This window comes from Malaclemys terrapin, chromosome 4 (assembly GCF_027887155.1).
Source record: "Malaclemys terrapin pileata isolate rMalTer1 chromosome 4, rMalTer1.hap1, whole genome shotgun sequence".
Taxonomy (NCBI): domain Eukaryota; kingdom Metazoa; phylum Chordata; order Testudines; family Emydidae; genus Malaclemys; species Malaclemys terrapin.
Genome location: NC_071508.1, coordinates 62,813,454 through 62,839,848, shown reverse-complemented (window position 1 = coordinate 62,839,848; position 26,395 = coordinate 62,813,454). Strand labels below are relative to the sequence as shown.

The 26,395-nt window shown below is 39.4% G+C and overlaps 1 protein-coding gene across 4 annotated transcripts in view; it reads left to right on the top strand.

Moving 5' to 3' along the window:
• The window catches only part of ELP4 (elongator acetyltransferase complex subunit 4), a 263,144-nt gene that overhangs the window by 79,219 nt on the left and 157,530 nt on the right, over positions 1-26,395 (top strand). For 3 of the 4 annotated variants that reach the window (XM_054025940.1, XM_054025939.1, XM_054025941.1), the window contains 3 exons: positions 5,219-5,358; positions 12,298-12,382; positions 23,954-24,142. In XM_054025940.1, the coding sequence (XP_053881915.1) occupies positions 5,219-5,358; positions 12,298-12,382; positions 23,954-24,142 (414 nt within the window). The remainder of the gene's footprint in view (positions 1-5,218; positions 5,359-12,297; positions 12,383-23,953; positions 24,143-26,395) is intronic. The other variant, XM_054025942.1, reaches the window with a different exon arrangement.

The following is a 26,395-nucleotide window of genomic DNA, read 5'->3' as shown; positions in this document are numbered from 1 at the left end:
ATCGGTTCATCAGTGTCTCTTCCTGCTGAAGAGCCCAATCATGCCATGCCCTAAGGAATTGAAACTGCTCCTGGTTCCGCCTGTCTCTGCCTATGAGCAGGTCCTCCAAAGTCCTTCTCTGTCTGCCTCTGCTTTCTCTGGGGGGCTGCTCCCACCCTCCTAGTGAAATGGTTTCCCTCTAGAGAGCCAAAGGTCCTGCCAGTTCAAAGGCAAAGGAAGCGTTATTTTTTTTTCCTTTGGTAGAAGACAAGAAATACATAGCAAAGCTATGTTACATGGGGGAAGGCCATAATATTGATACTTCTCAGCATTCCAGAAATGTGACTTTGGCTCTCTCTTTGGTTCTCAGACAACTTCTGCAGCCTCCAAGGAAGTAGCAGAGGCTAATAATAGTAAGATACACGTACTAATGTTTTTAAAAAATTTAAATTTCCATAGTGTCTTGAGGGGTGACAGTTCCTTCCAGGGGCTGTGTTATGAGTTTGCAATTTCTTCTTTAAAGGCTGACCAGCCTTTGGAGTACATACCAGTTTTCAAGGTACCAGAGAAGAGAGAGAGCTTTCTAGTCTTGTGAAGCACATCTGGGTCTCTGCCAGAGAGCTGTTTCTACTAATGGTCATCCCTCTACATATTGCTGAATGGAGGGATTTGATATGCTGTGAAGGTGGACCAAGCAGATTTGCACTGCTCTCGAACTTCAAGGGATAGCTAAAGTTTATGCTACATCAGAAATGTGCTGAAATATGCCTAAAAGACTAGAAGACAATAAAACTGGAAATAGACTATAGTCTCAGCTAGCATACAGAGTTTCCATGGAATGGGAGAAGTGAGCCATGAACACTATCCACCTACCCCTGGCATTACCAAAAAATCCTGCCCTTGGCCTGGCTAAGAAGAGCAAAATGGATGGGAAAGAAAGAGACCCACCACAACTTTATTTTGTTCCGTAAAGTTTCAGATTAGCATCACAAGCCCCTTGCCTCGTCACAGCAAAAGGGTGTGACCAACAGGCCAGATCCTTCCCCCATCCCTGTTTATTCCAGCTTATGCAGTATGGTGAGGTGCGTGGAGAGGCCAGGCAACAGGAACGCTAACAATTTTTATAATCTTTCAAGGGAGAAAGGATTGCTGTGACATTCCTCAGACAACCTAAGTGTTCCCTTCCCAGACCTAACCCCCATTTATGCATAGCTGCTGTTTGTAAGGGGACAGTAAGATCTGGGATGGGGGGGGGGTGAATTCAGTGAAACTATGTAATCTTCCAAGGGACAAAAGGCAGCTCTTACTAATTTATGGCAACCAATTATATGTTTTTCTACAGGTGTTTCATCACCCAACTGGGACCTTTCTAAACCATCCCTCTCCCTTCCTCCAGTCTGCACTGCCCTGCGGAGCTTTGCTGCCTGCATGCTGGCTGAGAAATGCACAGCTACAAGGGCACAAAGATTGTTCCTTAATAATCTGTTTTCTAGCTTCTGTCAAATGCATAATAGTGGTTCATGGGAAATCAATAAAAATCAGTTATTATAGCCAGGTCTTGCTCGGGGCCAATTTTGGATAGAGTGCCTGGAGCAAATGCTAGGCTTAAAATCAGCAATGTAGCAACAGAACAAGAGGGGATATTGGTGGGGAGGGTGTAGATCCTTTGTAACTTACCAGCTGTGGGTTCTGTTTCCTGCCACAGCTGGCGGAGTGGGGGAATTGCTCAACTGGCTCCTCCAGGTAGAGGTCCAAAATGCCCTGGAAGACAAGGAATATGTCATCCTCCATGTCCCTGCTGCCTCCTTGCCGTGACCGGGGTATCCTGTTGAACAATGAGGATGGTGGAGTTGAGGAAGGGGTCTTGAGCCACTTTCAGCTCTGAACCAGGAGCCCTTGACAGCAGCCAGTCCAGCTTGTCACAGAAGAGTCATGTACAATGAGCCCTTCTGGAATGTCTGTTAGTCTTTTGCCTTCCTGTATAGGAGCCTCAGGCACTTGATGCGTTCCTGGCACTGAGCCAGAGTCGATTCAGTGCTCTCCAGCTCCAACCTCTGAAATTTCCTGATACAGGTGAATATTCCCGATGCTCTGGGTGAAGAAATATGGAGGACAGTGTACTCCAACCACATGTGGACTGCACCTGGGGGTGGTTGGCTGGGCAAGGGCTGTTCTTGGAGCAGGATGCATGTTCACGTGTACTGAACAAAAGCGTGCAGCAGAGAACGGTTCTCATGTGGTCGGTGCAGCTTGCTACTATTGCTGAAAATAGGCTGGTGATGGTAGGGGATACAGGGACCTTCAAAGACCGGGTAAGGGTGAGGAAGAAAAGGGTTCAGTGCACTGTGGGAATGGGGGTGGAGGACTTGAAACTCAAGACCTTGTATATGCCTCTTACATCTGTCTACGCTTCACACCGGCATGGGTATGGAGCCATTCTGCAGCCCAAGGTGTATTTACTCACACACCTCAGGTATGCTAGTTTACTCATCGAGTACTCACCTTCTGACAAGTGCTTCAGGGCTTTAGATGTGGACAATAGGGGGGGTCTGGGACAACCACACACTTGAAAACGTGGGCAGTTGCTAGTGTAGATGTACCTTGCAAAGTAAGTCAACTCAGATCTGATTGCAATATGTACCTTCACACATTGCCAAGGAAAAAAAGTGACACTCTGTATATGTTTTATCTGAGGTGCAGAAACATGCTGCCAGGAAACTGGCCACATATATGAAGGCTGGGTTGGCAGAATGGGGAGGCATTCCATTACCAGAAGGAACCTCGTAGTACTTTGACTTGAGGGCTGGACAGAAATGAGCCATGACCCTTTCGCTGCTGGGGGCAATTTTAATGTGGGCTGATTGTGGAGTCAGGCAGGTTTAATTAAAATGAACCTGTTCATGAGAAGATAAGAAGACCTGGCTGTCTTGTAGCAGGATTCTATTCTCATGATTAGGACACTAAGCATAGAACCATTAGGCTTCTGTGAACTCTGCAGATAACTTGTATGCCCCTTTTGGAAAAGGGAGGTGTTTTGGATTGGGGTTTGTTGGACAGGCAAGAAAATTAATATAATTTTGTTGGTGACAGTGCTTGGTGGGAGGGAAGGCATATTACTGAGGAGGTTGGTCATAAATAAGTTGTTTTTTGGGTTTTAATTATTTTGTGGGGAGAAGTTATTGGCAGAGAGTGTTTTGCAGAAGGGAGAGGTATTTCCCTTTTAAAGAAGGGGTTTGTTTATCTAAAACAGGGAGAATAAGTTATTTGATCAAAGATCTAGATCATAATTGTGAGGAACTTGCTTCCAAGCAAATATGGAGTTTTAACAATTCTTATGCAAGGTTGAGAGGCATATCTTGCATCTGAGCTGAAGGTCAGGATTTAGCTTCCGACTTTGTACAGTTTGTCTCTGGTTTCTTTGAATATTATGTATTTCAGTCTGTACATTCCTCCACAATGGATAATGTAGGTCATCCGACCACATTTTGACCTCTGGTATTTAGATTATTCTGGATTCTCACCTTTTCCTCTTTCACCTGTCCTCTTTCAGCACTGTTTTTTTGTTTTTGTTTTTTAACTGTCTGTGTTAGGTACAAGAGAACTGCTCTAGACTGTTCCTGGGGACTAGCCCCACGCATAGTAGCGTCAGTGTTGGGTGAGTGCAAAGGTGGCTTAAAGTTGTCTGCGCCTCCACCCTTCCTGAGCTGCACCTGAAAAATGTATGGCACGGTTCACAATCTGGGCAATTTTCCTTTGAATTAATAAGGAGAATCATTAAACTAGAGTGGGCTTTTTTGTATTGCAAAGGAGCTGTAAACAAACCTGAACAGCACTGCACAAATGCCTCAACCCCCTCCTTTAGTATGTTTTTGATTGACACCTGTGTTATGTGACTGAGGATAGTGATTTTAAGTGACATGTTCAGACACAAGGTCACAGTAAAAGATTTAATTTGTTTGAAAAGTTAAAACAAGAAGTCACAGATTGATTGGAACAGTTGGTGAGAGACAGTCAGATTGGCAACACTGAATTGCTAGAGTTGTGAATGTGTTGTGCTGTAGCTTTGAGTTTTAAGCTTAATTTGGCTTTTGTCATCCGATATTCCTTTCAGGATCTTATACCTATTTATTGGCTAATAAATGAGACTAGTATGCAGTGTCTCATGTCTGTGTCAAGTCACTTCTTTTCTAACTTACTTTTGGAGTTGAACCATTCCTGACCATTGAAACTGGGATAGCATTTTTAATGGGGATGGGTGGCAGAAAGAGAACAAAAGAGAGCATTACATAAAAACATTATTTTATAATATATGTTTTTGTTTGTTTAATATACAAAACAAAATATATGTAGATATTTGCACAGATTTTAGACCAATTTAGTTTTTCTTGTTTTTTATCATGCATTTACTTCTGTAATTCAAATAAAATTCTAAGTTGTGTGTCATGCAGGGTTTTCACCAGTTCTCAATGTGTAGAACTCTTCCCTGTGTCCGCCATGCTAATGAATGTATAAGGAGTAATAATATCTCACTAGAGCTCAAATTGACTTTGTTTTTGTGACTTTATTGAAACGCTTTTATTCTGTTCTCTTAATATTAGGCACCTTTATTATATGACAAGAATGGTTACTATTGTCTAATGTCTTAGTAATACCTACCATGAAGTTATTGCAAATTCAAGAAATTAAAAAACACTTTCAAACTTAATGATTTCAAGCCATTTTTTCTTTTTTGTTTTAATTTTCTTTAAGAAATGATGTTGGAAGCTATGAAAAGGCAATATTTTATTTTACAGGTTACATATAAACATAATTGTACAGCCTTTCAAAAGCCAATGTGCAAAATGTTTGTGTTTTTGCATGTGCCCAATATAGGTATTGAAATGCCTAATTTGTTCCCAGGTGTCTTTGTATGCCTGTTTTAGAGTGTGCACAAAAGTTCATACTTTTGGATACCTGACCCACTTTTTTAGGTGGGACCAACTGGAGCAGTAAGGGTTGAAATCTGCATGTAAGCTCCACAACACAGAACTTCAGAAAAGTAGGATTACTGAGGATCCCTATCTCTTGCTTTTTTCCTTCCATAACTTTTAAAGTTCACTACTGACAAATTCTTTGTTATATACGTACATAAAGCCTAAATGAAAAATTATAGATTTCGATTAGCGGTATAGCAAGTAATTATGTTTTTATGACAAATCATGTAAGGAATTATTATAATTAGTATAGTATGTTTTCACAGGTCAGTCCAGCAGCTTCTGCACGATTTGGTCACTATTATGATGTATCTAAAACGGTGTCTCCAGAACTACTTAAATCTATAAAGTGGCACCGGTTTTTCCTTCCTGAAGAAATGTCTTTGCACCCTGAAATAAAAACTTGGTAAGTTCTTAACCCATGTGTTACTTATATTTTTAGTTATTTGCATGCAAGTTAAGGGGAAGATTTTTAAAAGTGCCTAACCAGTTTGTTATTACCTGTATCACTGGCTTACAGTGCCACTTGTACTCCTAAAATCCTTTAATTGCTTTTGAAAATCTCCCCCTAAATGTTTGCAACCAAGGAGTAGTATAAAGTAATACTGAGAATGAAAGGTCAAAAATAGTTTAAATTGCAAAAAGAAATCTAAATCTGTTTTCCAAGTTGGAAATTTGTAATAGTGCGGGTCAAACATAAATAAAATGAGAGAGACCAGAAACGCAATGAATAGATGTTGTAGAATTGATTTAGTTGGTAACTATTAATATTTTACCTAAATATTTATATATAAAATATATGCACATAATTTAAATTTGGAATATGACTTGTCTCATGGCCATTTATAAAAATGGCATTAATTTCACAAAAATTGGACTTTTAAAAAAAATAGAAGTATTAAACTATAATACTCTAATAATGGTGTGATTCATACACAAACATTTTACAGGTGATTAAGGCTGTGAAGTAAGAAACTTTTCTCTGCTCTAAGGTACATATCTTGTAAATACAGCTAATGCCCAAGCATTTCAGATTATGCAAATGACTGCACCACAACTAAAGGTGGGGCAAAATTTGTTTGGGCTTACCCAAAGAAGGACAGCTCTGCTTTGTGGCTGGAGGAGAGGGGCAGAGAGCAGGGCCGGCTCCAAGGTTTTTGCCGCCCCAAGCGGCGCAAAAAAAAAAAAAAAAAAAAAAAAAAGCCGCGATCGAGATCTGCGGCAGCAATTTGGCGGGAGGTCCTTCGCTCCAAGCAGGGGTGAGGGACCATCCGCCGAATAGCTGGACGTGCCGCCCCTCTCTGGAGTGGCCGCCCCAAGCACCTGCTTGGCAAGCTGGTGCCTGGAGCCGGCCCTGGGAGAGAGGAAGAAGGTCAGAAACTGCTGTAAAAGATGCTCGGTAGTCAAATTTGCAGCAATGACACCTCTCCCCTCCTCCCCCAGGAATGTGCATAAAGGTACGAAACCTGGGTGGGGCAAGTCTCTATGTGAAAGCAGCAAGGAAGCCAGCACCCACCCTCCCTCCCCTAGTAGTCAGCAAGTGGAGGCAAATGGTAGGCTGGGTTACGACCTGCTGTGGGCATTACGCTAGTCGCCCCTTTTAAAGGGGGGCTGGGAAGGAATTTTTCCCACATCACCAGAATTGGCTTTGGTGGAGTGTGTTTTTTTTGCCTTCCTCACAGCGGGTGTGAGGATGGACCTTTTCTGGTGAATAGAAAAGGTGGTAGGCCATATGTCGCAACTTATTTTGGGCGGACGTTCAGTGCAGGTACTCCATAGGGAGGGCAGCCACTGACCAGATAAATGGCCTGGTAAAGGACTTAAAAGGAGATACTGGATAAAGAAACAGAATGGGGGAGGGGCTTCGGGGACTCCCATGACCGGTACAGCCGGGAGCCAACCCCACCCCCCATTCTCATAGCCCTCCTTAAGCCTCTTGCGAGGCTGGTGGATGGTAAGGTCCAAGCCATGGGTCGGCTGGGGGACCTGGATGGAAACAAAAGGGGGCTGGTGGAAGCCCTGGAGAATTGATTTGAATAAGCATGGATTTGCCTGAACTGTACACTTTATCTTCCAGGTAGTCCCAGACATCTATATAACAAAGTTGCGGCCTGATTAAAATCCATAACAAGTCTCCTGTCCTTCTTGCGGTACAGGTCTGTCACATCTTATGCTGGGGTTACGTTCCGCAGTCAGCGCGTAAAGCGAAAATCGCCTATAGTCAAAATTACATTGAGTATAATGGCGGGCGGAATCGCCCACACTACGGGTACAGTATTAAAATTGTTATTTTTCTCTTTTTTTGTTTTTTGTTTTTGTTTTTGCAGACTGCGTAAAGCTGAAATCGTGCATGTTAAATGTGCGTAAGATGCGACAGATCTGTATACCCAAAGTGTATTGGTGCAGACTATCTAACCCCAAAAGTACATTCAACAATATAAGATCATTTTCTGTGTATTCTGCGTGTGTAGTATATGTAAAGAAACCAACAAACAAATTTAAAATCCTGGCCCCATTGAAGTCAATGGGAATTTTGCCTTTGACTTCAACAGGGGCCAAAATTTCACCCACAGTATTCACTAGGGACCCAGGAAAGTGCTGAGCAACCTCAACTTCTGTTGGAATCAGGCCCTATAGGATGCCATGCACAGAGCTCGAGCCTCTCTTTACACATTCCTACACCTCCCTTGGAAGGCGTCCCACATACTTTGAGAACTGCTGGTCTAAAACAATTGGTATATACGTTCTGCTGTATCCTTGTGATTTATTACTAGGTGCTGCTTTAAACAAAAAAATTGAACTATCAGTTTTTGTTATGGATGAAGTAACTACATTTATTAGTTTTTTCCAGGCATATTCACTTCCTGGTTGTTTCTTTCCTCCTTCCTCCCACCCTCCACTACATCTGCGGTTAATGTTACTCAAGAGAAGAATATATAACTAACCTTTAATTTGCAAGAGTTCATCCTGAATGCTTCAGAGCAGAATATGAGTTTGTAAGAAAACTGTGGTGTATAAGTTATGTCCTGTGAATAGAACTAAAGTGGTCTTGTTGCCATTATGCCTTGCTTCCCAATTGCTATGCCATAGAAAACAGTGCATTATCTATTAATGGGCAGGGCCATAAATGTGCAAAAATTTGTAGAATTGTATGTGTTAAATAGGAACCAACTTTTGTGAGTGAGGTTACAAATCGTCTCAAAATATTTGTAATTCTATTCACTCCCATTAACAAAATTATTTTATTCAGTATGCTCATGAGTGGCTGGACTGTTTCTATAATTATAGCTTATGCCTATTCTTTGATAATTAGAATGTTCTCCTCCTCCCTACACAGCTCAGATGTGAGGAGAGTTTGGGTCAGCAGGGGAAAGAAAACCTTTTGCCCCTTTAAAGATTACACACACATCTTTTCCGCCCTGCACGTGGGCACTTGTGTGCCCAAGGGGAAGGCTTATAAGCTCTTCCCCCTGCCCAGGGGTGCCATTCTGCACCATAAGAAAAGCTTCTTCCCTCCTCACCTTTGGGATTAGAGTAGAACTGGGTTTTGAAAGCTTGCTGTGGGCATCATTCTAGTTGTCTTTTGGGGCTTGGAAAGTCATTGATGTGGGCTATGTGGGGTTTTTTGTATTCTTCTTAGCAGCTTAGGAACCCATGGGTAGGTTAGGTTGTAAAAGTCATATTTTTACAACTTGACAGGTGCCCAATGTAGGTACTCATTCAATATGGGTTAAATTCCCTGATAAATCAGAATTGTAAGAAGGTTAGGAGAGGGCTGTCCTAAAGAAGGTGGGAATGGGGGTTCTAATATTTGCTACAGCAAGGAGACAACGTCTTCTTCCACACTTTCCTTAACCCCCATGCCATGGGGATGTGTTGGGGTCCCAGCAATGATACTGGGACCAGGTTAATTGTTTAGGGGGCTGAGAGCAGCCATCTACCAAGTGAAACAAAGTAATGGGGGAAGCTGATGGCTGCCCTCCGCCAGTTGGCGTGGATTTTAAAAGAAGGATGACCTGCTTTGGATGAGTTATTCCTGGATAATTTCCAGATGTGTTAATTACTAAAGTTGTAGCCTTGTTAAATTGCATTCTTGGGATTTTATCATTCTTCCTTTGGTGTCCGGGGCAAAGAAACATGAAAACGTTTTCGAGCGAGTTCATTCCTTACTCAGTCACCAAAAAGGAAGTGTCATCCTAGACACTTAACTCTTCACCACAGACCTGTCTGTCAGCTATGTTCATGTACATTCTCTGAACATGTCATCAGTCTGCAGCTTTTCAAGAGGCCCTACTATACTCATTTCAACGATATGTGTGTGTAGAGTTATCAGATGTGGATTGCTGTTGGGAAGTGTCAGAGTACGTAATAAAACTCCATTTTTAGTGGTTTAATAAAAAGGAATGAAAACTAAATGATTGGTGAACCTGTTATCTCTATTGTTAGTTCAAGTAACACACTTCTTTTGTACCTTCTGTCCAAGTTGCCCAGTTAAAGCTACTAACATATTGTTTTACTTTGAAAAGATATAAAATATATTTTGGTAATTCAGGCAAACAGAAAATTTAAGCTGCAGCATTGCATTTTCTTGTATTTGCTGTCTTCAGAATGTATGTGCTCAGAAAATAGGTAGATAGACTTAATTTTATGTAGAGCCCAATTTTCCAGATAAATTTGCCTAAAACAGCTTAAACTGTCTTTCCTAATGGGGTCTACTTACAGATAATAAGCCTATTTTTCATACCTTTGATAACTTAACCTTTGTTAAATGCTTAGAAATTATCAATAGGAAGTCAGAGACTCTGTTGTAACCAGGATACCTTCTTGCCAGCTCCTGTTTTATCAGTTACTAGATGGCTAAACAAAAAAGGATAAGAACGAATTGTTTGAACCCGTTATCAGAATTAAACAGTGTTTAGTAACAATGCTAAAATAAAAAAATGACAACATTTCAAAATAAAAAATATCATATTTGTGGCTTTAAAATATTATGAGAAACATTGCCAGAATGATAATGTATTTTATTATGGAGTTACAGTATTTAATCAACATTTTCCATGTCCATATTATAGTGGGCTAGTTCAAGGTCAGACAAACTATAGTTACACAAGCAAAAGAAATCCTGTTGTTCACATTCAAAAATAAGTTAATTTGTAGAATATTTAGCGTTGTTTCTTGACTTCTTATTCTGCCGTGAAGCTTTTTTTTCATAGCAGTAAATGAGGAGTTAATTATTTTTTTTAAATTTCCTTAATGTAGCAATGCACTACTTGTGAGCACATGCAGGATTGACAATGGAAAGAAGCTACGCTCATTTTCCATAAGTTTTATTGAAAGCTCCCAAATCCATTGTGTTCACTCACACACTGAAAATACCAGAGCATGGTGGCAAAGGCAACAGGCAACAGATCACCTTTTGTTGAATAGATAGTGGAGTCTTGAATAGATAGGGTGTCTTCCAGGCAATGATTACAGCTGATGCTAGGGAATGGTTGACTGGAAATATCCACAAAATTTGACTTTTTGTACTTGTTCTATTCTGGTTTGGCCTGAAAATTCTGTATAATATGATAGGTGGTCTTTAGACATTCCTCATGTAGACTGTGTACTGATGAAGTTATTTGCAGTTGTGCATTTCATATGCAATAATAAATTGAAGTATCTATTGAAACACTCAATTTAACTGATAATGGTTGAATGACTTGGGGCTACCAAAGGGGTTAAAGAAAAAACAATAACCAAAAACTGAAGTCTAATTTTGACCCAGGAGTAAAACTCCTGCATTCTAGTTGTATATGAGAATATTTTAAAGGTCTGTTAAATTTTAAAACATTTAATGACAGAAGACATTAAGAGGTTATTAATCTACTGTAAGAACTTTTTTGATTTCATCATTATACAGTGAAAACTCCATGCAGATAAATTCAGAACTGTATATTTGCTAAAAGCAATTTTTAAATTAAAGCACCTTTTAGTTTCTGAGGTGAGCAATATGTAGCTTTAAGTATTTGAAATGTATTTTTTTAAAGCCAGTTAGTTTAATGCTCACTGCTAATTTGAAACAGTGTTGTGTTTTGTTTGTTTAAGGAACTAAGCATATGTTTGCCTGAAGTCTGACTTTTACGTGCTATGCATCTACACACACACACACACACACACACACACACACACACACTCTCTCTCTCTCTCTCTCTCTCTTTATTTTCCCTCCCCAAATGTTGGTATAGGCAACGTAAAGTCAAATTTAGTTAAATTTCTATGCAGGTAAGTAAACTGTGAAATACATTGAGAATTAATATATTGTTAACCTTTGATAAACCACAGAAGTAGCTCAATATTGTCAAACTAAACAAACGTTAAAATTAATACAGAACATGATAATATATTTTCTAAAGTCCTTAAGTGACTTTGCAGCCCAAGTCTCATTGAAAGTCAATGGGATTTAAGTTCTTAAAGCTGTAATCCTATAAAAATTTAGGCACATGCTTAACTTTATGTACGATGAGTATTCCATTGACTTCATTGGGACTACTCAGAGTGCATAAAGTTAGTCCCTGATTCTGCGAAGACTTACTCTTGTGCTCACTTTAAAAATTGGAGTTAGGCTCCTAAATTATTTAGTCACTTGTGAAAGTTTTGTCCTATATCTTCCAAGTAACTTACAAACAAATTAATCCTCACAACTCCTCTGTGAGGTAAGTGGAAAAGAATTGTTATCCTTAAGGATATATGATAAAATAATATTATACTATACTGTTATGTATTTTAAGCTTTGTTATGGTATAAAAATAACAAAAGGAAAATAAAACATAAACTACACTGAATTTACTTCTTAATCTATTTAAATGGAAAGGGGCTGATGGCAATTTTTTATTGTTACTGCTGTATGTATGAAAATTAAAATGGTAGAAGGTGAGCTCAGATGAACAGGATATTGATCAGGTGTACTTGAAATAGCAGTTCATTAGGTATGTGTTAATTATATGAGATTACTTCTGAAATGCTATGGTGGTTTCATATTTTAAATTGCTTATTAAATCATTAATTTTCTAGGAGGTAAATGAGCCTTACATTGTCATCTTAATCTCTGCAGATTTTACCTTTCACATGTCGTCAGGGCACTTAAAGCAATCACAGCTGGCTTTCTAGAAATACTGTATTAACATCTAGTTTGTTCAAAGAGGATTCATTGCTTCTGCTCTGTTTTTGTTTCTATCGTGTGTCTACCACTTTCAGGCTTAAAATTGCATGTGTTTAATTTTAGTTTACTTTTTTGTATGACTAATATAGATTCATAAAAAAGTATCAGAATGTTTATTAAATTAAATTATCTTCTCACTGACAGTAATATGACCTGTGGTTACACCAGGCTGCTTCAATCTATCCAGAGGATCATATACCAGGAAGGATTTGATGGATCCTATCCCCAGGTACTGAGCACCTTCGGTGTCTTCTATAATCATGTAACTAATGTTGTTTTCAAAATTCTCTCTAGGGTTACACATGAAAGGTCTTGGAATAATTAACAGTGAACAAGCTGTTTCTAAGCATTGCTGAAGTAAACAAGTAAAGTAAATAGAGAGCCTGGTTCATATGTTAATGTGTATTGTGGGTTTTTACTTAGTTCTCAACGGATATGGGTAGACTGTGCAAATTAACTGTAAACCAACATTTTTTTAAAAGGCTTATTCTATGCTAGTCGCTACTAAAATAGGTTGTTAAATACAATGAAACTAGGCAAAGTGTATTTTCCCCTGTAGATTTTTAAGATAGCTGTTTTAACAACATGGAGTTCAAGATTAATTCACAAAACTATTGAGAGTTGGCAGTGTATTCCATGCTGTGAGGTTTGGGGTTTGTTAGTAAATTAAAAGACGTATCTTTAAATAACAAGAATTGAAACACAAAGAGCTATTATAATGCCATTTTAACTTAGATTAACTATTTATATCTCTCAGAACAGCTTACCTTCAGGCATCTCTGTAAATACTCATAAATCATAGCATGAATCATCCAGAATAATTTTTTAAAGACAACAATTTCAGAGGAAAACTTTTTCTAGTTTAACCAATACTCAACTGACAGCTTTCTTTGTCTTATTCAATCAAGAAGACAGCTTCTTTGGAGTTCACCTAAATAAAATAATCAGTCATGTGTGGTGATGCTTAATTGATAGATAATTATATTATCTTCATTGCTGTTATACAATAGAAACTTTATTAAGGTAGAAGTTACCTATTATCGGTTCCGGAGAATGTCAAAAAATATAATGTCCTATAACTACTAGGCAGTTGAATTAAAACTATCTATGAGGGAAGACAGCCTTGGTTTTGTTTGGCTGCTTTTCTATCTAGGAGTGTTTTTTAGGAACATTAACTATATGGAATATTTGTGTGTTCTTTTAGCTTATTTTTGCAGTTTTCAGTCTCTGCAGAGATTCATGGGCAAGCATGTTTTCCCTTTGGTGGCAGTGCCCGTCTGGAGAAGTAAATTGGTCCCTGACAGGCACCTCTCCCCACTTACTGTGGTAACCATGGCAACAGGCATGTCATAACAGTTCCCACAGTATAGTATGCAGAGCTGCTCCTCCAACAAGATGACAGGTCCTCTGGAAGCAAGAAATCTTACAGAATGCAAAAAGCAACAGCACCAAAGTGACATGAACACCCTGGGAACCTTCAGCCAGCAAATAATGTGCTACTGGAAAAGACTCCAGTAACTGTTTTTTGTTTTTCTTAGGTGTTGGTTTTAGCTTAAATATAGAACCTATGTATATTCCTGAGAAACATTTATATTTTAATACAAAATGATGAAGTCCATAATTTTTGGATAGTTTTTTTTGCAAAAAATGAGGAATAAAACATCAACTAACATTGTTCAAAGAAATACTCATAATGTGCACTATTTTAAAATATTTTGTTAATATTAATAAAATCAAAACCAAAAAACTCCATGCAGATAAATTCTGAACTGTATATTTGCTAAAAGCTATTTTTAAATTAAAGCACCTTTTAGTTTCTGAGGTGAGCAATATGTAGCTTTAAGTGTTTGAAGTGTATTCTTTTTAAGCCAGTTAGTTTAATTTAGAAAGCCATTAGCTCATGCCTAGATATTAATTTCTGCTTCAGGGAAGATATAGAGAGCTTGAAAATGAAAATGATTTGCTGCAGCTGAAATGTTACTTTTCTAGAATAATCTTTTCCCTATTCACAACCTTTCTTCACACAGCATATTTTGCATGTTTAGGGAGCCCTGTATAATACAACACTAATAAAAGTACATTCAAAATTGAAATTAATTGAGGGCCAGATCATGCTCTGGGTCTGTGACCTATAGATCTCCCACTTCTATGGGTAATTCAGCTGTTTCCATGGTATGCACTCCTTTCTCTTAACAGAGTCCTGTGAAGGGCTTTCTCTATGGCCAAATAGAAAGAGGGTGGACCTGGTACAGGCTGCATCTCCCCTACTTCTCCTCTTCCAAAAAACTAAAAAGAACCCTCTGCGAAATTGTATTAACTTCTGAGTGGTGCCCCCCTCCACCTGGAAGAATCCTCTCTCATTGATAGTAGCTCATGTGAAGCTGGAGGAGAGCCCACAAGGACATGTAGGCACAGGGCTGCTGAATAGAGGGCTCTGATTTTGTGTGGACCCCGCCTTGAGATTTACAGGGATTGGTGGCCAAACCCCAGCTTCTTCCATACAGTCAAGAGACAAACCTCATGGAGTTTCTAGATGTCTTTGCAAGTTGTTCCATGGTAGGGTCTGGCCCTTAAGGCAAAGCTAGCTACTGCTTCAAGTGATGGTCCATCTGTGTAGAGCATATGTGGGCATGCATGCATACCATACGCCTGAATCTGGAAATTTTTAGCAGCGGTGTCCATTGGTCTGCACATGCCTAGTTGAACTCCTCATGCTCTGAACCAAGGGCATCAATGGCAACACAAACCAACATCTCTCCAATTCTTTCTTACCATTGTATGTCTTGAGTCAGAATCCATGTCCACTTCAGTCTCCTGCTTCTGTAAATCTGTGAATACAATTTGTAAATGATTTAATAGCTTAATATTTTAGTGTTTTACTGTTTTTTTTATAGTTACCATAGTTAGTTTTAGGTACTCTCCACTCTGGGGGAAACTTCTCCCTCCAAAAAGGGATTATCCCAAGAGTTCCTGGGTTCAGAAACTGCTCTCCTGTCCTGGTTCTCCTGTCCACCGCTCCCTCTATTGCCTTGGGAAAACTCCTATTGCCACCAAGTGCAGCTTCTGCTGTTCCTTCCATCCCCAAACTCGTGAGGGACGAAAGTTCCATCTGTGGAAGCAGCTCATGGAGCAGGCAATGAGACCCCATTGAATTGAGGGCAGCCAAATGGAACTGTTTCTCCTATTGGTCACGACAACACCAGTTGCCTCCAGATTGCCAGAATCCCTGCACCTAAAGTAATTACAGAGCTTCATATGAAGCATACCATCCACTTACCAGTATTTTTGCCAAAAGTGTATGTCTCTGATGAGAAGGCTTCATTCCCTGGACATCCAATGGGCACTAGCCTTTTATCTGCTAAAACAAAAGCAATTAGAAAAACACCTAGACTTTTTATTGTCATAGATGAGAGATCAAGAGATCAAGCTATCAAGCTCCATCTGCCCAGAGATTCTCTCAGTGGATCTCGGCTGCATCATCCTTTGCTTCCAGCTAGCTCATATTCCCTCCCGGGATGGATGCAAGATGTACCTTTACTAGAAATATGTGGGGCAGCTACCTGAAGCTCATGACATACCTTCACAAGATGTTACACTTTCTTCCAGTCTTCTACAGAGACAGCCATGGAAACAGCAGTCTTGCAGATGGCCATAACATCTGCATCCTGGCACCCACCTCCTGTTTGTTTGACTACTGCTTACTAATGTGGAGTACACCTAGGAATCATCACTCAGAGAAGAAATTACTTCAAGATGTAGTCCATATCTGCATTCCACTAACAGCCTTCCATGCCCACTGCTATGAGTCATCTCTAGATTCACAGTCAAAATAGGAATTGGAGAGACATTGGTCTGCACTGCCCTTTATGCTCTCTATTCAGATTATGAGGAGTTCCACTGCGCATGTGTGGACCAACGAACACTGCTTACTAAAAATATCCAGACACAGACTCATGGTGCGCATGCATACCCAGGGCCGACGAGAGTGGGGGAAGCCAGTACAAATTACCGGGGCCCGGCGATCCGGAAGGGGGGCCAGCTTCCCCAGCTTCACCCCCTCTTGTTGACCCTGTTTAGCCAGTCCGCTCTTGCTGGGGGGCCCGAAAAAAAATTTCACCGGGGCCCAAACCCGCTCTCGGCGGCCCTCTGCATACCCATTTGTGTAATACACATATGGACCTCACATCTCAAAGAACCTCCGGTTAAAGGTAACTAACCTCCATTTTGTAAAGGAATGTGATGGATGTAGTCTTAAACTGCTCTTATTTAGTTTAATGTTCAACTGTGAATAAAGCACAATTCTATAAATTAATTTTATATGGAGATATCCTATCTCCTAGAACTGAAAGGGACCTTGAAAGGTCATTGAGTCCAGCCCCCTGCTTTCACTTGATTTTATCCCAGATCCCTAAGTGGCCCCCTTAAGGATTGAACTCACAACCTTGGGTTTAGTAGGCCAATGCTCAAACCACTGAGCTATCCCTTATATGTCACATGCAACTTGCAGACATTTTGATCTGTGTTATCATCAGTATGTTGATGACCTCTCATTTTCTTTAAACCAAGGTCCTATGGTCCCAGTGTCTGAACTGGAATCTAGCTAGAAGTGAATGGAATGTGACTCCGCCCAGATGAGAAACAAATCCAACAGCTGTAGGAGTAGGAAGAGGCTACTATTAGAGGTTTAACAGACTTTTGCCAAAATGGTCCAGAGCCTTTGGGCCCTGATGCTCTGTTAGCATTAATGACTCTTAGAGCCTTTCACCATCTCTTGCTGGCCAGGAGACTGCAACAGTTCCTCCGTAGAATGGACCTGACAACAGTTGATATCTGTTACTTCTCGGCTTCACTGCTGCAATGAACTTTACTTGGGGCTATCCTGAAGTTCACCCAGAACCATCACTCGTCTCTTAAGTGGGTCAGGCCAGTCTGAGCAGTTTGCAATCAAATGCCCCCTCTTAAATCCCTAAATAATCTAGAATCTCATAATATAATATTCCTTTTCACCATAACCTGGGACATGATTAACATTGGCTGGTAATGGCTTACTGTTGGGAATTAAGTTTGAACAATCTGTAAGCTAAAAATACTTTAAAGTCATTGGGAGTTGTGCCCACTTCACTGTTTTAATTTGGTCCATCATGTTTGGTGACAGGACATTCTCAGTTGACTTCTTTGGAATTATCTTTCCTTGGCATCCATTGGAGCCCAAATCTAGTGATCTTTCGGGCAAAGATGCTGGTCAAGGATTTATTTTGCCTAGAAATGAGTAAAGTTGATTCATTTAATCTAAAATCATTTCTTTGACTATACAACTTCTAATATTGTGGAATGTATTTAAAATTGTCTACTCTCCAACACTGCTTGCCTCATAATACAAGAATTGAATGAATAATTAGTCTGTTGTAATATCAACCATCCTCATAGAAATTATGAAACACAGAAAATATACTTTGTCCTCAATGAAACAAATAAGGGTACTTTTAGCATTTTTTATATTGATATATCATTATCCTGGAGTATAAAGTTCTCATACCCATCCTACAAAGAGGAATTAAGTGTTGTCCTATAAGGACTTGTTTGTCCTTAAAGCAATTGGGGGGCTAACTTTCTGATTCAGTTTTGTAAATGTGTTTACAAGCTGCTCTTTTTTATTTTCATTGACCAGAAAAGGCAACTTTTTTGTTAATTGCAAAAGTTCAGAGCAAGTTGAGAGACCTCCCATTTCTATTGATGACTCACCTGTGTATTATTTATTTTGTTGATATGAGATACTTCGAACACCATTTATTTTTCCTGCTGACTGTCCAGAAAAACCGGACAAAGCTGATTTCGTAACCTATCCATAGTTTGTGAATTGCTTAAACATTACAGAAAATGGGGTTTTCTAGAAATTTTTGTACACCATCATGCTCTCTGATTAGATTCTCAACTCTTACCTTCCCCACCCTGGCCAAAATTATGTAACATTCCAACACTTAGATCAGTGTCAGGCTTTGCTATATTATCCTGTGCTAGGATGCGGGTACTATAAACAGGTAATTTTATATATTACTACACACCAGAGAAAAGAATGTGGAGCAATAATGAACCAGTAATTGAATATATTGCTTTCAGAGAGAACAAAAGAGATTCTAGCAGGTCAGTTCACTTCTTTATCCAGGAGAGTTGAATAAACTGAGTTTGATGCAGCAGTGTGTGTGTTTTATAGATGAGTCCATAAAAGCCAAGGCCCCATCAACTCTGCATGAACAGAGTTTTTTTAAGAATAACTGTTCGCTCTAATGTCCTGGTCAAAATTTCCCCTCTGTGTCTCAAACACGCTGTGCAATGTGCTAGTTTTGTGTCTGGTTTCCACTCAGTAGGAGCTGTGCTTAGGTAGTTGGTGAAATTCTTCTTTCATATGTGGGTCTAGATTCACAAAGGGCACTTATGCACTTTGCTGCCTTGTAGAATTCATAACTCTGTGTTAAGTACTCAGGCTTTCTGTACAATGCATGGAGACAGTTAGGTACCTAAGAATGGGATTCACAGAAGTCAGCGCACTGAGCAGAGAGCTGCCTAAGATCGCCATTAGGAAATGCTAAGGAGAGGGATGTTGCCTAAGGCTCTGCCGGTGAAAGGGATTTAGGCACCTATGTCCACTCAGTATTCACAGCCATGAATCCTCTCTCTGGAGTTAGGCACCTAAGCCAAATTAATGGTTGAGGAGAGGGGTAGTGCCCTCATAACTTTTGGACCAGTGGTTAGAACACTCATCCATGATATGGGAGACCTGACATGAGTTTGATAATTTTTCCCCTTCTGCCTGATATGGAGTAGGGATTTGAACTTGAGTCTCCCACCTCAGTGCCCTAACCACTGGGCTATAGAGTATTCTGTGGAAGGTCTCTCTCAATCTGTTGAAACTCTTCCATTGTGTATAGTTAAATATCCATTGATCCAGGGAAAGAATGAGTGACTCCATAAATCAATGGTTAGGGCACTTATATGGTAGGCAGGAGTCCCAAATTCAAAGCCCTGCTCCACATCAGGCAGAGCGAGAGAACTGAACCCATGTTTGCCACAACCTGGGTGAGTGTTGTAACCATTAGGCTAAAAGTTATAAGGGGACCACTACCACAACCATATCCTCCTCCATAGTCTGTTGTATGGTTTACATATGCTCAGAGAAGGCCTACTGGATCAGGTCCTAAAAGCAAGATAGGCAAGGGAATGCCAAGTTAGTGAATAACTCTGGAGCTTAGGTATGAGTTAAGTAACAAGCTTCTGGGCAGAGTCAGGACTTAGGTGTCTGAGTGCATCCCCAGCTGCCAAAAGTTATGTTCCTCAGGGACTTGAATGGCAGAAACGTAGGTGCTTCAGGATTGTAGGCATTTATTGGGTTAGGCAGTAGCTGAGCAGGGGTTTTGTGAATCTAGCCCAAGTAGTTTATCAAAGTACTCTGAAATTGCTTAGGATCAAAAGTGATGTAGGTATAAATACGGATTTTGGTAAATATCCAGGAATGAGGTATGAGTGACTCATTGGCATCTTATATTGCAAACAAAAATGTTTTGTAAGAAAATATTTAGTCAGAAACCCAGTATTCACTCTCAGTGTGATGAGCAAGTTCCCAGAATGATGTAATCCTTTACCTCTGGCGCTACTACAGCATTCATTAGCTAACACTCTCCTTTAAAGACTATCAGAAAGGAAATATATTATAGCCTCAATCCTTTTCCCTCAAATCCCCTGTCCTACACAAAAATGTGCACTCTGGGTGCATCTCCTGCCTATAACCATAGCATCTTAATGGGACAGCTTCAGTTTTGAAAATCATATTTCCTTCTGAAAATTTTGTACTTACTATTGTTGCAAGTAACCCTTAAAATTACTATAATGGAAAGAGATTGGAAAAAATAATGCATTTTTCTCTTTACTTTTGCATTTGACAACACCGTGTCATATAGTCAATTTAACTTTTTGGTGAATGATCCACACTCCCTCGTGCAAAAGGGAGTGTACCATCTATATTTACTTTTTTTTTTCAATGTATACATTCATTCAGTAAAAAGAGTGCTTCTCCTTTGCTCTAGTGGCGCCTTGAAACATTTGAAAAATAAAATTATGCAAATAGATTACTCCAGGAGACCCCCTTCACCCAGTCATTAATATAAATATTAAGGGCAGCTAAAACATACTTTTGATCTTTCTGTTTTTTCTCCAGAGTCCTCCCCCATTTCTTTTGGCTGTGGAAAGCAATGTGCTTTGTAGCATTCCCCAATGTTCAATAAAAAGGACTCTTTCAGATTGAGAGGGCTGTAAATTCCTAAACTGAGTGACCATCAATTGCCCTGCCAATTGCTCCTTCTCTTACACGAGTGGGCTGTAGTTCAGGCATCCCTGTTGACTGCTAATGTGGTAGTATGGCAGAGGGAGAGAGATGGTCTTTCAGATAAGGAGGTCCTAGGCGATTTGAGGCTTTATAGGTCAAAACCAACACCTTAAATTCTACCTGGTATCTTTTAAGTAGCCAGTACAGATCCCAAGGAATGGTGTCACGTGCTACCAGAAAGATGTATCCTGTAATAATCAAGCTGCCGAATTCTGCACCAACTACTATTTCTGGATAGATTTTAAACATAGGCCAACATACAGCACATTGCAGTAGTCTAATCTGGAGTAGACAAAGTTGTAGATGGTGGTTGCAAATTCTGAATCAGAAAGAAACTGGTGCAACCTTCTGACTATATGTAGATGGAAAAAGCCAGTCTAGCCAATCTACCTGCTCTTCTAGTAGTAGCAACAGCAGCAGTAGAGCTGAAAGAAAGTGAACAGATAACAAGCAGCGGGCAGCTGGGTACAGAAGGAGAAAAGAGGAGGACAAAAGAAAAGTGAACCTGAAAATGTTTGGTTGTTGCTCTCAGTTGCTCCCAAGAGACCCTTCTAAAGACAGAGGGCAGAAGAAAATCCCCTAACAATTTTTTTTTAAAGAAATTGGGGGAATAAGCAAAATCATTATATACTCTTTAAAAGGTGCTTTATCAGAACACTACCTCACTTTTGGCTTTTGAGCTTAAACAGCGCTCTTCTTTGGGTGCCATGTTTCTTCTTGTTTCTTTCACCAACAGAAGTTGGTCCAATAAAAGATATTACCTCACCCACCTTATGTCTCTAATATCTTGGGACCAACACAGCTACAATGTCACTTTTAATTAGTCACTCTCAAAAAATGCAAATTATTTCCTTTTAGTTCCATTCCTTCTGTTAAACCAATATTTGATACTCAAACTTTGCATGTTGTCCCATTACGTAAGAACATAAGAATGGCCATACTGGGTCAGACCAAAGTTCCATCTAGCCCAGTATCCTGTCTTCCTACAGTGACGAATGCCAGGTACCCGAGAGGGGATGAACAGAACAGGTAATCATCAAGTGATCCATCTCCTGTCACCCATTCCCAGCTATCCTGGCTAATAGCCATTGATGGACCTATCCTCCATGAATTTATCTAGTTCTTTTTTGAGCCCTGTTATAGTTTTGGTCTTCACAACATCCTCTGGCAAAGAGTTCCACAGGTTGACTGTGTGTTGTGTGAAGAAATACTTTCTTTTGTTTGTTTTAAACCTGCTGCCTGTTAATTTCATTTGGTGACCCCTAGTTTTTGTGTTTGTGAGAAGGAGTAAATAGCACTTCCTTATTTACTTTCTCCACACCAGTCATAATTTTATAGATCTCTGTCATACCCCCCCTTAGTCCTTGATTTAGTTGGGAATTGGTCCTGCTTTGAGCAGGGGGTTGGACTAGATGACCTCTTGAGGTCCCTTCCAACCCTGATATTCTATGATTCTATGATTAGTCGTCTCTTTTCCAAGCTGAAAAGTCCCAATCTTATTAATCTCTCCTCAGATGGAAGCCGTGCAATACCCCTAATAATTTTTGTTGCCCTTTTCTGAACCTTTCCAATTCTAATATATCTTTTTTGAGATGGGGCAACCACATCTGCATGCAGTATTCAAGATGTGGGCATACCATGGATTTCTATATAGGCAATATGATATTTTCTGGCTTATTATCTATCCCTTTCTTAATGATTCCCAACATTCTGTTAGCTTTTTTGACTGCCATTGCACATTGAGTGGATGTTTTGAGAGAACTAACAGTGATGCCAAGATCTCTCGAGTGGTAACAGCTAATTTAGACTTCATCATTTTATATGTATAGTTGGGATTATGTTTTCCAATATGCATTACTTTGCATTTATCAACATTGAATTTCATCTGCCATTTTGTTGCCCAATAACCTAGTTTTGTGAGCCCCTTTGTAGCTCATCATAGTCTGCTTTGGACTTAACTATCTTGAGTAGTTTTATATCATCTGCAAATTTGGCCACCTTTTACGCCTTTTCCCAGACCATTTATGAATATGTTGAATAGGACTGGTCCCAGTACAGTCCCCCCCCTTCTTCTGATGTACTTAAACATTTTTTTGCTATTACGTTTTGGGTCTTTGGCTAGCTGTTCTTCAAATTCTTTTTTGGCCTTCTTAATTTTATTTTTATAGTTCATTTGCTGGAATTTATGCTCCTTTTTATTTTCCTCACTAGGATTTAACTTCCACTTTTTAAAGGATGCTTTTTTGCCTCTCACTGCTTCTTTTGCTTTGTTATTTAGCCACGGTGGCTCTTTTTGGTTCTCTTACTATGTTTTTTAATTTGAGGTATACATTTAAATTGAGCCTCTATTATGGGTCTTTAAAAAGTTTCCACGCAGCTTGCAGAGATTTCACTTTTGGCACTGTACCTTTAATTTCTGTTTAACAATCCTCCTCATTTTTGTGTAGTTCCCCTTTCTGAAATTAAATGCTACCGTGTTGGACTGCTGTGATGTTTCCCCACCACAGGGATGTTAAATTTAATTATATTATGGTCACTATTACCAAGAGGTCCAGCTATATTCACCTCTTAGACCAGATCCTGTGCTCCACTTGGACTAAAACAAGAATTGCCTCTCCTCTTGTGGGTTCCAGGACTAGCTGCTTCAAGAAGCAGTCATTTAAGGTGCCAAGAAACTTTATCTCTGCATCCCGTTCTAAGGTGACATGTACCCAGTCAATATGGGGATAGCTGAAATCCCCCATTATTACTGAGTTTTTTTATTTTTATAGCCTCTCTAATCTCCATGAGCATTTCACAGTCACTATCACCATCCTGGTCAGGTGATCAGTAGTATATCCCTACTACTATATTCTTAATATTCAAGCATGCAAATACTATCCATAGAGATTCTATGGTAAAGTTTGATTCATTTAACTTTTTTGATTCATTTGATTCTATGCTTTCTTTCACATGTAGTGCCACTCCCCCACCAGAACGACCTGTTCTGTCCTTCTGATATATGTACCCTGGTATTACTGTGTCCCATTGATTATCCTCATTCCACGAAGTTTCTGTGGTGCCTATGATATCAATATCCTCATTTAATACGAGGCAATCTAATTCATCCATCTTATTATTTAGTTTTCTAGCATTTGTATATAAGCTCTTTAAGAACTTGTCACTTTTATCTGTCTGTCATTACAGATACAAATTGATGCAAATTTGCCATTGATGCAAAAATTGGTACTACTATACATATTTTTCCCTCTCCGGGCTCTCTTACGCTATCACATGCTTACTTCAAACTATTTATTTACTATGGACATACATAATATAAATTACAGAAGTTCTAAAAATTATCTATCCATTTGATGGGAGGTGTTTTTCCTCTTAATGTGAGAAATAAAAATTAGTCATTTTATTTTTTCTCATCTCCTCTAGAAAAAACAAAAAAATATTCTGCGGATAGGAATTCAGAGCCTTGGTTCAGTGTTGTGGGGAGATGACATTTGTTGCACTGATAATCCAGAAGATATTTTTAGCCTCACAAAGTTTCTGTATGTTCTCCGTGGTCTCCTCAGAATGTCGTTGTCAGCCTGCATAATCACAGTGCCAGCCCATCTTATCCAGGTAGGAATACTATAATTGCTTCTTTTCATAAGTTGTTGTACATGGTTTAGTATGCGCAAAAAAAAGTTAATGAGTTAGTGGACACTTAATGAGCAAAATGGATTGAAGTGTCATGAATGATTTTGAAAATTGCATCCTGTTGAAGTTGTTTTGCATCAGTAGCAAATTGATTTCTAGATGAAATTTTACCTCATATTATATTTTACTCTGACATACAGTATGGTCTTCAACATTATTTAGATGCTGAATTTATCTTTCAGTAATTACTAGCAAATAAAAGTCATTCATAAACTTTTTGAGTGAGCCAAGAGAATAAAACCAATTTAAGACATTCCGAATAGGCATCCTTCAGCTTAGCATGTCTTGTTTTAAAGATAGACTTAAAATAATGTTACTGCATTTCTTCTGTGCTTTTGTGATGCAGCAATACATTGCATTATCTAGAAACACCTGAATATTGTAATGGCTTAGATACAGGTATAGCTGTCATATGACTTTGATATGTATAAAATAAAATAGGTAGAATTTATAGAAGATCCAATTCTGCTAGGCAAAGTTCTGCATTCCCACTGATTTCAAAAGGCAGTAAACCTAGATCTGGGAGAGCTGGGTTTGCTCCCTAATTCTGCCGTAAATTTCCAATGTGATCACAAGCAAGTCAGTTAATCTGTCTCTGAGTAATTTTCCCATCTGTAAAATGGGAGGGGTAATAATAAGTACTTCACAGAAGTATACTAAGCCTTAATTTATTTTCTGGAACAATAGTTTTTAGTAAAAGGAAAAATGTAAAAACTTTCTTCTATAAAAAGTGCTGCAGCTCATAAAAGAAAGAAGCGCATTCACAGTAAATAGAGTTATGCATAAATTTGATAGAATTTTGTTTAACAAACATGGAATGTTTTGATGTAAACTTTCTCATAAAGGGCAAATATATGCCTCTCATGTCAACACTGCAATTTTCAAAGCTGTTGAGTGCCCATAATTCCTGTTAAATTGGTGTTACAGGCACTCAGTGTTCCTGAAAATCACAACCATTCCTATTTTTCACATGTTGCCAGTGTGACTGGAGGTGTATGAACTCTCCTCTTTTGTATGCCTTCAGTTTCAGATTTCCTCTTTCCTAACTCTCAGTATTACAAAATCAAAATACTTTTAATATTAGGTGACACTATATCTGAGGAAAAAGCACTGTGACAATACTTCTCAAACAGGAGGTAGAATCCCTGATTCAGCTAGAGGCTATAGAACCTGTGCTTCCTCAATACGGAGGGAGAGGTTTTAATTAGGGATGTTTCCTTGTTCCATCCTGGATCTCAGACAACTGAATGTCTTCATATGCTGTTCAAAATTCAGGATGACCACCCTGACCTCGAAAATCCCCTCACTAAATAAAGGCAACCAGTTTGCAACTCTTGATTTGAAAGATGCCTATTTCCATATAGACATTCATCAAACACACAAGAGATTCCTGTGCTTCATGGTGGGCCTGGATCATTATCAATACAAAGTTCTTCCCTTCAGTCTCTTGACAACTCCCAGAATTTTCACAAAGGTGCTGTCCACGGTAGCGGCACACTGTGCCACCAGAGCAGTCCAGTATTTCCTTTCCTTGACAACTGTCTGCTCACTGGTTTATCATACCAAAAGGTACAATCAGCGGTCCTCTCTATATAACCTCCTTCAATCCTTAGGATTTCAGGTAAACCTAGAAAAGTCCACTTTTGTTGCAACACAACCTCTCCATTGGGCTGAGGAGTACATCTGGATGATCATGTGACTCAAGGTTGATCCCAACAGGAGTCAAATCTACACATTTAATCTCCTCAAACGCCAGTAGTACAAAAGATCTACAAAAAGCCTGCCCTTCCTCTGTGCACAGCATGTTTAGATCATGTTGGACAATATGACCACTGTATACTATATAAAAAGAGAGCATTAAGCTCTGGAATTGGTATATCCAAAATCAGATCACCACAGTGTCAATCTGATGGACCATCCTATGAGTCAGACCTGGTATGCTAGAGAATACCTGCTTATGAGTTTGCAGCACAGTCAAAATTCCTGCCCTTTCAGTTTGTGTTAACTCTTTACATATCTCAGTGTTCTCTAGTGATGTGTCACCAGGGCATTCAGCCATCAAATTGATGAGATGTATTGTCTCAGAATCCTCCTCAGCACATGTTCATAATGGCTTCTATATTGTGATAGACTTTACATCTATTAACATCCAGAATCTGTAAAGTAACCTTGCTG